Here is a 15,462-nt window from a genome sequence, read left to right on the forward strand (position 1 = left end):
ATCTAATCCATAGTTAGACTGGAAAAAGCTTCATTAACCATAAAATCAGTTGCCTGAGGATCAGGTAGGAGAAACTCCTGGTGGTGACTCACTGAGATTCAACTTTGATTAAATATTATCCAATCTATCTAACATTAAGAGTATTTTCTTTTGCTTAAATGTATTTCAAACCAGTATGATACCACCAACTGTTACACACACACACATATACATACACGTGCGCATAGGTACATGCATACACACATACACGCAAGCATGCATGCATGCACGCAAGCATGCATGCATGCACGCATATATGCACGCTACACACGTATAAGACTCATGCAGACTCAGCTTTGATTAAATAATGTTATTCCATTCTAAATAACAATATTGACTTTTTTCCTTAATCACAAATCATACCGGTGTGAAATTATGATCATTTATATGTGCATATACATACATATAAATGTATGCATGTAACTATCTATATCAGTGTAGTTATGTATTTGTGTTTGTCTGCAACTGAGTGCGTGAAAAGATTTTTTCGCACTCAAGAGAATTATCACGTATTTGAAAACGTTCTATTTTATGCACTCGTTCTATAATTACTCGTAAAACGTTATGAAACGGAGTAACTTCCCCTGTGTTGTCCCCTCGTGTGTAGTGAGTACCGAAGTGATTTGTATGGGCGTGACCTCCTCCTACTTCAGTGTGTCTTTAGAGTGGGAACAATACAGAAAGAAACCAGGACGTCGGTAGGCGCTTAGACAGCCGTGGTGGGACTTAGAAATTACGAGTACATTCCACACTGTGGTGCTTAGTTGTTCATTCTTTGAGTGTAATTAGCGTGTGTATGTGTGTTCTTTTTTCTCTCCCCCAACTGGGCCAAGTCAATCAGCATTAGCTCTAGAATAGCTTGGCTGACTAAGGTTTACATGGAGTCAAGGTAGCAGCAGGATCGTGACGGTGGCAGCAGTGGACGTTACAAGAGATTGGCGCTTGATTCCAGTAAATAATGTGTTCCTTCTAACATTGGGTAGACTTAAGGAACAGAAAGAAAAAAATTGAAATCAAAACTGGAGCGGGAAAAGTAAAAAGCTATACTAGAACATTCGTAAGTAAATAGTATTTTTTAGTTTCTCCTTTAAGATTACTAAATCACCTCTCCGCTTTCTTCATCTCTTTGCTTTATAGACATACTTTTTATTTACAGATAATATTTATATCACTGAATTGTTTGCAGATGGGTGTTATAGTTTTAGCTTTACACAAACACTTTTAAAAGAAGTTCAATCTGTTTACACCTGAAATAATATTCTAATTTACCTTTTCTTACTACTCAAGTGTTAGTGTACGGAAGAAAGGTGGAAAATACACTTTGCTATAACGACACATTTTTCTGTTATTTTCTTTCAAAGCAAAATTACTGTATTGGTTTCTACTTCCTACCGTTGTTTGCTAGTTATTGCTTCGACAGACAATCATATTGCTTGACACCACAACATGGACTACTTAAAACTGAACCATCTTCACATTACAATTTAAATTTCACACCCCGACTCACGCTTCACCTCCCTACCAAACTTAAAACTCGCTGCTTTCTTTCCACGAGTTGGCGGGTTTTATCCAAAGGTTTGTTTGCGTGTATCTGATATATTTATTTTTCCTTAAAACAAATCAGGAATAGAAAATTTAATATTATAAAATTAAGGAGAACGACGAGTAAAGATTTAGATTTACCCTTGCACTGATTTTGTGTCGCGATAGCCAATTAAAAAATTCTTTTTGTTTGCATTCATATTCATATAGTATATTACTGATTTTTTTTTCTTTCTTTCTATTTTCGAAGGAGTACACGATTGAAGAAGTCACTAAAAAAAAAAAAGGATTATATATTTATAGTAAATATATTTTATTTGCATATTGAGAGAGAATTATCTCCCTGAAAGTGTTAAGAACGTTGGAAGCTACGACTGCCTGATGACTGAATATAAGTTGGTTGTGGTTGGAGGTAAGTGGAATTCAAAACTTGTCTAATAAAATCATATTTCCGTGTGTACACATGTATCTGAACAGGGCGTTGGTCTCGAGTTGTTTATAGTTCATGACTGACCTGTCTAGCTGCCATATGAGCACGCGAACTAAATTTTATATAGTCGATCAAGATGCATTCACTGACTCATTGTAATAAGTCTTCATGTGTAATTTACCCGAGGTTGACACATACATGCACCTGCTAGAAAGTGATAGAATCTCCTTCTCCTTAAAAAGCTGGGATTATTTCCTACTTGAGACAGTTAGGCGATTATGTAAATTTTATTAACTGATGTCATTACCTTGTTTAGTTCAGATATTTCGCATGATACACTTTTTCAAAACTTACATTTGATACTTTTAAATGATGCCTGTATTCTTTGATTTCTGTAACCACAAGTTCTTAAAAGCATGTCCCAACAGTCAATATGGCAAAGAAAATTTTTTTAATATTTCGATATTATGTAAACCTGTTGGCAGTTTAGTGGGAAATAATGTTGTGTAATTATTATGGTGTCATTTCTCCTGGTTTAATGACTAGGATGTGCAGGGTAGTTAGTAATGAAACTACTACCCCGCCACTACAATCATCAATCTGCTGCTGTGTTTTCGTCGATTTTTATTAAATTACAAAGCAGCATCTTATGCTGACTTTATCACTACTGTCTGTACCCCAACATCCCGTTCTCGTTTCATGCTTTTGTTTATTGTTTTCTTCAAGTAATGTAGCCGCACCCCGGTTTCTTAATCGAGTAGTGTATGTGCTTTTAAATTAAATGGTTACGTTCACAGCTGGTTGCTGTGACTGAATTCGGACCGGTTGTGTATGTTAAATTTGAACTATATTTGACCTCGGATCTCCGACTTAACTAACTTTTCTCTTAAACGATGTTTATTCTCACCAATGAAGTTAATGAAACTAGGTTTTCATGCACGCCAGGCCTTTTATGCTTCATTGATTTGCCTCTGGTATGCAAATAACTTACATGATTGTACGTTCTCTCACTTTGCTTGCTTCAACTGTAGTTGAAGGGATAAATTATATTTAGGAAGGACAAATTATTATATACGATTAACCGTCGTATTTTCGAAGCTTAGCAGTTACAACCAAAGAAAAAAAGCCTTGTTTTCATCTGCCTTCTCCCAGTTACCCCCTCCCTCAATAAATTCTTTCTGCTGATACTATATGTAAATTGGTGAGTGGGAGGGATGGCTCTATCATTTATGTTGCCTATAGTTATTAGTTGGAGTTTAACTTAAACTGCTTTATTTATCTGCCTCTTTCTTCCTAGTCTCCTTGCTCGAAATAAACAATCAAATATTGGCAAAGATTGAGGGCATAGTCAATATATCTATTCCCATCCCTGCTTTATTGCGCGCGTGCGCGTATTCGTTCAAAGCTGATGATTCACTCTGTCGCTAATCAGAGTTTCTCGTTATGACGAGCTTTCAAGTAACGAAGTACTCGTACTCCCTTTTGTACATTTAAATGTGTGTGATATATAGTTTTTCGACTATTCAGAAATCTTATTTAAATTACTGAAGTCTTTCTCTCATAACTGTTAGAGGAAATGCTTAGGATAGATTAAATATTTAAAATAAAGGGTAGAATACTGATATTTTGTAAAGGTGCAAGGTATTCATATTTATAGGATATGAGAATTGGGATGTGAGAACAAATTATTCATTGCCCAAAGGCGTTCGAGTAAAGGTGAATAGCCAGGTTGCCGGGTAGAAAACGTGGAATTGAATAGATGAGTTGTTCTCGTAAATTGTGTGTGTGTGTATGTATATATATATATTGTGTGTGTTTGTATATATATATATATATATATATTGTGTGTGTTTGTATATATATATATATATATATGTGTGTGTGTGTGTGCGTGTGTTTGTATATATGTGTGTGTTTGTGTATATATATATATGTGTGTGTGTGTAAATATATATATATACACACACACACATGGTATGTAATGGTGAGGCAGAAATGGAGAGCTGAATTGAATACCGTATAGTATTTAATTTTGTTCAGATGCTTGCGACTAACAATCATCTTTCCATCATCGATAAAATAGATACTAGTCCTAGCATTGGGTCGATCCAGTCCCTTTAAGATCTGGCTTTATATCTCTGTGTTAAGCTTATGTGAGAAATATTTTGTATGGTTGTTCTTCTGTAACTACCTGTTTACTAATTACCTCTACTTCATAATCAGCTGGTGGGGCAATGTCATGGGGATTTATGATTTTTAAATTCAGTTTGTTTTTGCTGGCAGTGTGAAGTGATAAGAAACATTTCATTTTGCTCATACTTTTTAAATTGAATATTTGCTCTATAATATGACCGTCGACGAGCAGTTGAGTGTACAGGTGTTTTTCCCATCTTAAATTACTAAAACGGCAGGTGCGCATATATCTGCCGTTGCTTTGGTCTCTGTTGTCTATGTAGTTCGTGTGTGTATGTGCGCGCGCGCGCGTACACACTGTAGTACATTCGCACTGCACACATATTTTCGCTCTGATTTATACACGCATAAACATGTTCTCGCACTCATACAATAAATATGTATATTGTACACACTCATTTTGTTAGCTGTTAGGGGTCATGTATCAAACGAGTAGTGTTGGTGATAGTAGCAGTGGGAATTCGGTTTTCACTAGCTGCTTAGTTTTGTTAGTTACACAACACTTTCTATAGAAACACACTTTAATGACAATCTTTACTAGTATTTCATTTTATTCTATAAATTGATCAGCATTTCATTTTTTTAGTGTATATCTAGTTTTCTGATAGGGAACTCATTAAAAACCTTTTTATTCCGCTTAATTTTATCTAACTTCTATACACGCCCTTGACAACAACTTTTAAAATGCTTTACTGTTAATACTTCTCTCTCCTCTATAGTCGCCTTGAACAAAATCGCATACTATATGTATATTTATACGAAAGATATATATATATATGAGAGAGAGAGAAGCAGATACTCCACCCGTGGTAGGATCACACTGGTGTGGAATGTAATTAAGCGAAAGAAAATACTCAACATTATTTGTTAGTGTAGGATGTTTATTTAAAGCTGAGTCATTACTCGGAGTTTCTCGTTCGCGGCGTGAGATAAATGCCTTAGGTCAAAACGAGTATAGATTTCTCCCAGGTTACAATTATGAATAATTCGCTGTCATCCCCAAATAACTTTTGGGCACTATAATATATTAGCAGCAATACGGGGAAACGATTTATAAGGATTAAATCTATCCTTATTAATATATTTGTTTTATTGCTTTTTCTCATTTATTTTCTGTTGATCTGAGTAGGTCTGTCTTCAAAAATTTAAATAGAAGAGACAGGATTTTGTTTAATAATGACATTTATCTAATGTTTAGAGTGCTATAGAATGTCAGCTCTCGGCATGCTAAGCCCAGCCGTGAACCGGTTTCGATTTCCGGTTATGGCCATTTCGTCTTATTTGTATCATGACTATCCTAAATGCTACACATATTGTGTCCGTTTTCCCCTCTTAAAAAATACCAAAGCTTTGTGTCGTATAAAAATTCTATATTCCGGGTACTGTTTAATCCCCACCCTATAAGCTGTATAATTGTGTAGCCTCTACTCCTTAAAAAAATTGTTCTGTTCATATACCATTTAAATACAAACTACATACACACTATTTCACGGTAATGTTTAATGTGACTACATACTGTTTGCGTGTATGTTGAGTTCATGAACTTCAACTTTCCTACTTATTATTTTGACTTTTTTTAATAGCCATCCTCTCTAATTCGACCGGGTATTGAAGACGGTCGCCAATACTTATCAACTACCAGTGATTTTTCGACGTTTATCACATTATGACAATGTTCTTTCAATCTGGATATAAATATTATATTAGATCTTAACAGCACGATTATTATGTGCATATATTCATATGAACAGATGCTGTTAATATTCGCACGCGTTCAATGTTTGGATTTGTGCCAATATTTAGTAAAAATTTTAGTATATTTTTATCTACAGCTATAATATATCATTGTGTTATCGTTATTTTTAGATATTTCATCACATTATATGTGCAATATTACTCAAAATAATAGTCCTTATGGTTGAGTTTTCATGAACAGTAGCAAGGAAATTGTCATGGATTCTCCCCCTCCCTCTGTACACATTTTACTTTGCTTGAGGAGAGGGAAATGGTTGTCGTTATAAAATACTGCTTGTTGGTTGGCTTTGTATATATTTTTAACGGATTTCGTGAACTGAGTTCAAGCAGTATTGTATATTTCAAACCTTAGTTTCTTTACACCTCCCAGCTATTTGTTCTCCTCCTTTTATCATCTTTTATCACACATGCTTACACCCCCGCCCTGTTACACCCTAATAATACTGTTCTGAACTTTTTTTTCACTATTGGGATGTCCTAGTTTTGATTTCCTCTTTTTCTTTATTCCAGTATGATATCCTTTAAAATATTTCTTTCGTTCTTCCTGTACATGTTGCATCATCTGAAATCCTTCCTTTTGTTTTCTTTACATGTCTCAAGTCGACCAATATTTGCACGTGTTGTGGAATATGTTCACAACTATTATATCATCTAAATAACCTTTCTCAATTACATTGTTAACCCAACGACCGCCTGCTTCTTGGCACTTGACGTTTGAATTAGTATCTCTTTCATCCATGTTCTTTGTTTTTAAACATTATATATGTGTACGCATGTTAGACGTCTTCCTGTCAGCTTGCTAATTTTTTTCATTATTTTCTTTGAGATATTAGAATATGAATGTTAATCCGAATAACACACTGGAATTTCCTTGTGGCATACCAACATTGCCTGTTAAGTATATATAATTAGATACTATTTCAGATAAAAGTGGGCTTGAACTCGTGAAACCATTCATTAATTTATAGAATCCATCAAGGTTTTTTTTTTAAGACCTACAAACAAACAAAACTTTAAAATGAAGACTAAAGTATTTTACATCCTATATCAGCTTATATAAAACAATAATGTTTGGTCTGACAAAAAAAGAAAAATGTCTTCACTTCTCTCCATTAATGTGTGAAATTTTTGGAAGTTGTCAGTACATTCTTCTTCACTGCTATATTTTTCTCTAAAAAACCATTCTTTATTACATGCATTTAAGAAATATTTTACATTTATGTTCCAAGACGATTTTTCAAATCACATGCTTTTGAAATTTTCTACCTTATCTTTCACATATCTTTTGAATAGTTTTTGTATAAACTCCAAGAATTCTATTGAGATTTCCTTTAAGACAGTTAAATTTTTCTTCAAGATTCAACTTTGCAGTTACTACAACTGTGTGAGCATCCAGGATTTGCTGTATACTAACAGGAAATAGTATTTGTCTTCTTTCAGTCTTCTTTCTTTTGGAATCAGTTTCACTTCACCTTTTTTTCCTTATTAATATACATTTGGGGAAAAAATATGAAGATTCTGTTCTAAAAGTCTTTGACTTCAGTCAGCTACATAGGAAAAACAGTGCAGAACTGCTCTAGTGAATTCTCTAAGTGACCTAATGGACAATGTCATACAATAGATAAATTATATCGGTAAATGGCTATTTTAGAAGAGACTTATAATTAGAAAGTGATGTTTGACCATGCTTAAGAACTGAAACCCTAAATAATCTCTTAATTGCATACTTAGAAATTGGCTGCAGCTAAGCCATTTTCATGTTTGCTTCCACATTGCTTTAAAGCATCAGCATATCTTAGAATATTTCCTTTGCTGTTATTTCACTAACTGTATATGAATGGTCAGAAATCTTAAATGTAATAGTTATATTTAAACTATTCCATTACTTTCAGCTTTGATTATCTATTCTGTTCTAATTTATAATTAACCCTCAAACTCTTTCAAACCACATTTCAATTAATGTCTGTATCAAGTTACAGTGAATGACAAAAGAAAAATCTATTTATAATTTTGATTTTTAATTCTCTCTGTTTTGAGCTTGTTAAAAAGTTAATTTTAACAAACTTCTCTTTAGTCATGTTACTGATATTTTCATGTATACTGATCCAGTTGAGTCTTTTTAGGGTTCTTTAACTGAAGGATCTGTATGTTTGCTATTGTGTAGTGTTTAGGACTATTTTTCCTTCATTGTCTTTATAAGGAACAGGTGTGGCTGTGTAGTAAGAAGTTTACTTTCCAACCACATGGTTTCAGGTTTTACTATAGCCTTGCGTCAACCAAAGCCTTGTGAGTGGGTTTGAGAGACAGAAACTGAAAGAATCTCATCAGCTGCATCAAGAGGTGCCGATCTCTAATTGTAGAGAGAACATGTGGAAGGGGTAGACCCAGGGAGATGTGAGATGGAGTGGTGAAAAAGGATCTACAGACATTAGGACTCAGGAGATGACAGGGGACTGAGACACTTGACAGTTTGCTGTGCTTGAAAAGACACATCAAGCTAAATAAAAGCATGGTTGCTCTTGCACACAGGCTTGTCCCCTGCAACTCTCTTGCTGAGCATCCCTTATCTTGCAGGCTCATAGGTGTTGGTGCTGTGCAAAAGCACCCAGTACATTCTGTAAAGTGGAGTTAGGAAGGGCATCCAGCCCTAGAAACCATGCCCAAACAGACATGGAACCTGAATAGCCCTTCAGCTGGTCAGCTCCTGTCAGACCATCCAACCCATGCCAGCATGGAAAACGGACGTTAAATGATGGTGAAGATGATTGTGTATGTGTGTGTGTTCTAAGTTGATCTAAGTACAATTAGGAAATAGTCAATTGCTTAAGGTTACCTTTGAAAGTTGTTAGGGATGGTTTGACCAATTAATTGGACAAGGTTAACATAAAAACACATTTCAAATTCTTTGGTGCAGACATGCTTTGTGCTTTCAACAAGGTAAATTACTGAGCCACATGTTACATGCACATGTAAGAAATCATTACCTTCATTAGCACTAAAACTAGTTGTGATAATGGTTCAAATTCTACAAACTTTAATCTGTATAGAATCAACAGCAATACACTGGAATTAATTCAGTAGATTACAAAATTGGTCTTATGACTATTCCAAACAGGACATAGTAGTTGTATTGGTGGTGGTGATTGCTGTGGTAGATGTAATGGTGTGATGATGGCGATATCTTTAGAATCTTGTTGCTAGAGATTGTCTCTGATATTTGAACCATCTGACATTCCTGTTAGTAATGTGTGGAAAAAGTGATACCAGAGTCACTGCTGGCCAAATTGTATCCATAAATAAATAAAACTAAGCAATCCTGATCAGCATTTCTCAAAACAGATTCCATGAAACTTTTGGGTTCTGTGAGATGAGATTTCTTTTAATACAAATTTATTTTATAAAAAATCGTATCACCATTTTAAAAATAAGTTATGCTTTTTTTTTTTTTTTTTTAATGAATAAATTATCTCCAACCCATGCCAGCATGGAAAGTGGACGTTAAACAATGATGATGATTTATTGGATGCCTTTTTAAAATTAGGTGGGTGGTGGTTGCCTTAAAATAGATATGGAATTAAGCTAAACATTAGAACTTAAGGATCAAAACAAGCATATTTTTAAGTTTTATTAGTTGAATAAAACTGAAGAAGGGAAATATTCTTTATGTTGCATGTCTCTTTTCTCTGTTTTTTTCGTTGTTCGCAAAAAAGTTTGTTTTCTGTTTTCGTTTCTCATTGTGTTCAACGTTTTTTGTGATGTCATATACCCATATATGCATGTATGTATACATATAGATGAAGGTATGTACATATATGTATGGATATATGCATATATTTATATATTATGTTATTATATATATATATATATAGAAATATATATATATATATATATATATATATATATAGAAATATATATATATATATATAGAGAGAAATATATATATATATATATTTGGCGTTAGGAAGGGCATCCAGCTGTAGAAACTCTGCCAAATCAGACTGGAGCCTGGTGTTGCCATCCGGTTTCACCAGTCCTCAGTCAAATCGTCCAACCCATGCTAGCATGGAAAGCGGACGTTAAACGATGATGATGATGATGATGATATATATATATATATAATTTTTTTTTTTTTTTAATCCTTTATATTGAACACTCAGTATTCCATCTAGTCAATAAGACATATTCCATATATTCAATAAGACATTCAATACTTTATTTCATTGTACCATCCATTTTTATATTATATATTGTATATTCCATATTCTATATCCCACATTAATTTTACAAGGATATAAATAAAACATAAAAAACAGACAGTTGGAACTCTTTTAAACAAAATATATTCCTCTATACACAATCATACAAAACCCCTTTTTTTTGTATTTATCTTTACTCACATATATATATATATATATATATATATATATATATATATATATTTCAAGTTTTGTTTTAGTCATTAGATTGCAGCCATGCTGGAGCACTACCTTGAAGGGCTTAGTTAAACAAATAAACTCTAGTACTTATTTTTAAGCCTGGTACTTATTCTGTCAGTGTCCCTTTTGCCAGACTATTGAGTTATGGAGGCACACACAAACACACAATGAGCTTCTTTTTATCTCCATATTTCAAACCCACTCATAAGGCTTTGATTGTCCCAGGGTTAAAGTGGAAGACACTTGTCCAAGGTGCCAAGAGAATTCAATATGTTTTATAGCATAAAGATTTATCATGGTTTAGAAGTATGCTTAGAGGTTGATATACTTTGTGCTCTGTCAAACTTATATAGTGAATCCTTTGAGCCCCTTCATCACCCTATTGCTCCCTCTTTCACTTCAGTCCATTACTAAGTCTGTGCATAAGAGAGCATATTGGAACCATTTTCATAGTTCTCTTATTACTTCTCTCTAGTGCATCTCCTTCACTCTCTTTCCTCGTCTCTATCACCAGTCATTCTCCCCTACTCAAAGCCACTTTATTACCATCTATCACTTTTTATCTGATCCCGTCACCTGCTCTTGCCTTTGTCCACCTCTGCTGTTAAGTCACTCCTTACCTGACTCCACCCCAAATAACTTTGCTGCTTACATCATATTGTTACTCCTTTCTTCCTGGTCTTTCTGATGTCATTGCTCTTCTAATCCCTTAGTCACCTGAGCAAATGTACACACCCTTGGTTATTAAGTACTCTTGTCACTTGCTCTTTTCATCCACTTTTGGCTTTGTTGCTGGCTTCACTTCTCCCCTATTTCTTCTCCCTGATGTACATGTCTCAGCTCTCTGAATATTCTCTACAATGTTCTATGTACAAGGCACACTCTTATGTCACAATTGAAACTGACAACACCTCCCTCATGTGATGGGTGAATCTCTTTAGAATCTCTAGCTTTTTCATTCCAAAATGTGCTCAGCATAAACTGTGAAGTGGTTGACAAAAGAGCAGGGAATGTGTAGGGTTCTGAGGTCCCTATATACAACCTTTCTAGTGTTTGGTGTTACGAGAAACATACCCAGTACTCTGTAAAGTGGTTGGCAGTAAAAAGGGCCTCTACCCATAGAGACAAAACTGACATATGTGAGCATCAGTAACAGATTTCAAAAAGAAACGGCTTTCATTGTAACAACTTGTTCAACCCATACCAGCATGGAAATCAGACGAAAAGTTATGATTGTGATGATATATGGTCATCTTATCTTTTTAAGACAAAAGGGTATGATTTCAGGTGAAGTTGCTATTTCTATCAGTTTGAGTAACTATGTAGAAGTTTTATTATTGGCATATCTACTGTATTTGTTTTCAGTGGTGTTATAACTTTTCAAATATCAACTGTAGAAAAACAATGATGCAGCTTGTTTCGATATGGATTGGTTAGGTGACTTGTCAACTTCTGTCTCTAGTGATTTTACTCATGTCATCTTTTAGATATCATCTAATTTGTGTGTGTATGTATATATATATATATATACATGTATATATTTATAGATAGATAGATAGATGTGTGTCTTATTTCATAATCAGTTGTATGGGTTGATTGCATAGTACCCTCTATGCTATACACATGTGAAGTAGCTTATCTATCCATATGGTGCAGTCTTCTTGATCACAGTCAGTGATAACACACTAATGGAGTATTTTTGTTATCTTAGTATTAACTTTGCAGTGGATAATAAGTGTGTGATATTTTAAAGCTTTCTGTGTGCGTGATAGTCATACACAAGTCCTATATGGCATGTCTTAATTTATCTCAAAGTATTTGAAGTATTTAATCGCTGAGAATGCTCTATTGCTAATTACAAATTAATAAGTGTTATGACCAATGTCTATGTGAATTTAAATAAGAAGAATGAATCTCTAATGCAGCAATAAAAAGAAAAAATATATATTATTATTACCTTCCTGTGTCTTCATCTATATTGAATTTAGCCAGTGTTGAGTTGATATAAGATAAGCCAAACAATGTGGGTTGATATAAGGTAAGCCAAGCAAAAAAAAAAAAGTGGAGATGTATGTGTGCAGGCATGGCTGTGTGCTTAAGAAGTTTACTTCCCAGCCACATGGTACCTACTACAGACCCAGGCTGACCGAAGCTTTGTGAGTGGATTTGGTTGATGGAAACTGAAAGAAGCTCATTGTATGTGTGCGTTTTACTGTCTCCTTTCTTTGACTTTGCATGATAGGGCATCCAGCCTTAGAAAGTGTCTCAACAAATTCCATTCAACCTATGCAATCATGAAAAAGTGGATGTTAAAATGATACACACACACACGTGTGTGTGTGTGTAAACTAGAGACAGACCAACAATAGCTGGCGTAAGAAATGTATGATATGAAAAGTTGCATGTACAAATTACATGATGTAATCAAGTTTTATCTTTACAGCTGTTTCAGATGATCAATAACTAGTTGATTTTCAAGATACATATTTAGCAAGGGTGGCTGATATTGAGGCAAACTCTGTGTGTGTGTATTCTTTTATTTGTTTGTCATTTGATTGCTGCCAGGCAGGAGCACCGCCCTAAAGGGTCCCACTGAGGTCAACTTTGCCTTCAATCCTTTCAGGGTCGATAAAATAAAGTACCAATCAAGTACTGGGATTGATGTAATTGACTTGCTCCCTTAACCCTTGAAATTGCTGGCCTTGTGCCAAAATTTAAAACCTTTATTAAAAGCATTCTCATGTTACTGAAAACTAGTCTTTGGAGACATTTCGTGCCTTGTTCTGTAAAATAATAGCTGTTTGTTACTTTCAGGCTATCCATTAGATAATGATTCAGAAATTTTTTCCCAGTACATGATATAAAGTGGTTACTGCTAGGGAGGGCATCCAATGTAGAAACCATGCTAAGTAAGCATTCCATGGATCCATCAGATCCTGTCAAACCATCCAACACAGGCAGCATGAAACAAGGATGTTAAATTTTGATGATGATGATAATACATTCATGATCAATCAAAAGGAATTCAGACAGTAAAAAAAAAAAATGTCTGAGTGATTACATAGCACATGCTACTTATAGAATCAGATTACTGTATAGAAAGAAGACTTCTCACATTAAGCTGTAGCCACGTCTTGAAAAATACTTGTTTACAGTAGTGAGATAGATAAAAAATCATTGAATTGTACTTTGAATAAATGACATAAAAGACAAAAGTAGATGTCTTGTGTCAGTCATTTTCTTGCGTCATTCTAAAAATAGCAGATAAGGTTCCTACACCTTCAACTTTGTGACTCAATACTAGATATTAAGCCAGTGACATACTAGCTTGTAAACAATTCCACCTTCTCTAACTCCATAGCATTTCAAGTGAGATCAGCAATAATAGGTATGGGCTATTGTTAACTCAGGTCATGTCTGATCTGGTACAAAATATAATAATTGTTGTGATCATAATGGCTTGAATTCTGAACTAGATTAGAAAGAGTGAAACATCTTGGTTATTCATTCTAGATTGCTTTCCAATCTATCAACTGCTTTTCTTTTTAAACTTGCTTAAAAATGTATATTTACTTTTATAAAGATAGTTTTTAAGAATATATGTATCCAAAAAAAGGGATATAAAAGATTCTGTCTGTGTCATATAGACTTAAAGGGCCAGTTTCTTGGTTTCTGTGGCGCATATATTCCCCACCTGGACTGAACACTGGTCCGTTGCAGGACTACCATTTTTACCAGCTGAGTGGGCTGGAGCAACATGAAATGAAGTGTTTTACTCAAGAATACATGTCATCTGGTCCAGGAATCAAAACCACAATCTTATAATCATGAGTCCCGTACCCTAACCACTAAACCATGCACTTCCACATATGTATCAATAGTACTAAATGTATGACTAGTATTATTACAATGATCATCATCATTGTTTAATGTCTGTTTTCCCAGGAGCAAAATTGATATAAATTCAAATTATTACACTAAAAATGGATTCATTTAACAAGACATGAGTGTGACATAAATGTACTGTGAGACATGGGCATAAACAAAACCTTTGCAACTGCAGTTTTATGTAATTTGTGCGTTCATTCCAGTATTCAGTATTAGTTTATTGATTGGCTGGTTAAAACAGCTGATGCTTATTTTTAATATATTCATATTCTAAAGGAATTAAGGTTGAACTGAGGGAATCCCTCATTATTACAATTCATTTAATTAATTCTTATGTTGGAATGTACTGTGTTGTGCTTAGACCAATATAATTGGGGTTAACATGGAGTAGAATAATAGTAGCAAACTGGCATCTCCTTTAGATCTCTCCAGCATCTGCTTAACAATACAAAAACTTCTCATTTAGTTGTTCTTTGGCCCATCTTCCTAAGGATTAACACACACATACACATAATGAATTACAAAATTGAAGGGGTTGAAGATAGTATTGCAAGACAGACTTGGTATACTTTTTTTTACTTACAAGGAAAGTAGGTGTTGAAAGCAATACCTATTTTTATTATTTGTTGTAAACAGCTACCTATAATGTTGATTGATGTTTCATTTAGTTACTTATGAATTTTGTTTTTATTTATTATTTTTTTAAGTAGAAAATCTTTGCTCCAGTTAGTCCACAGCACTAAATATTCAGCTTGTCTTGTTCTATATTTGAATGATGATATTGTCCTCAGCATATTAAACTGCTGGCCAGTCTATCCCCCCCCCCCCCCGCCTGCTCTTTCTCTCTCTCTCTCTCTCTCTCTCATCTGCTATTTAGGGCAAAGTAGGTTATTTTCTTGATTTGTGTTTTTGTAACTGATTAAGTTCAGGGTGGGTACTTCAACAATTTAAGAATGTTGTGTGTATATGTTATTTAGTTACTTACAGTTTATCTAATTTCATTTTTGGGGGCGGGGGATACACTGAGTAGTAGTTAGTTCCCTTCCTACAACTACTCCCCAGTTTGATTCCTTTTCATCTCATTCAACATTTCTTCAGACATTTTGTATTACATATTCAATTCCCTTTCTATGATGCATCAGTGTTCAATTTTCACTAAGTTACCTTTGTCCAGTGTAC

At 34.3% G+C, this 15,462-nt stretch overlaps 1 protein-coding gene across 3 annotated transcripts in view; it reads left to right on the plus strand.

The window, feature by feature from the left end:
- Positions 1-695: 695 nt before the first annotated feature.
- LOC106872004 (GTPase KRas) overlaps positions 696-15,462 on the plus strand; it is a 153,886-nt gene continuing 139,119 nt past the window's right edge. For 2 of the 3 annotated variants that reach the window (XM_014918808.3, XM_014918807.3), the window contains exons 1-2: positions 696-1,096; positions 1,832-1,993. In XM_014918808.3, coding sequence (XP_014774294.1) covers positions 1,963-1,993 — 31 coding nt within the window. In that variant the 5' untranslated portion in view covers positions 696-1,096; positions 1,832-1,962. Of the gene's footprint in view, positions 1,615-1,831; positions 1,994-15,462 lie in introns of all 3 variants that reach the window. The other variant, XM_052966560.2, reaches the window with a different exon arrangement.

Source organism: Octopus bimaculoides, chromosome 3 (genome assembly GCF_046866305.1).
Source record: "Octopus bimaculoides isolate indiv1 chromosome 3, ASM4686630v1, whole genome shotgun sequence".
NCBI classification, from domain to species: Eukaryota; Metazoa; Mollusca; class Cephalopoda; order Octopoda; family Octopodidae; genus Octopus; species Octopus bimaculoides.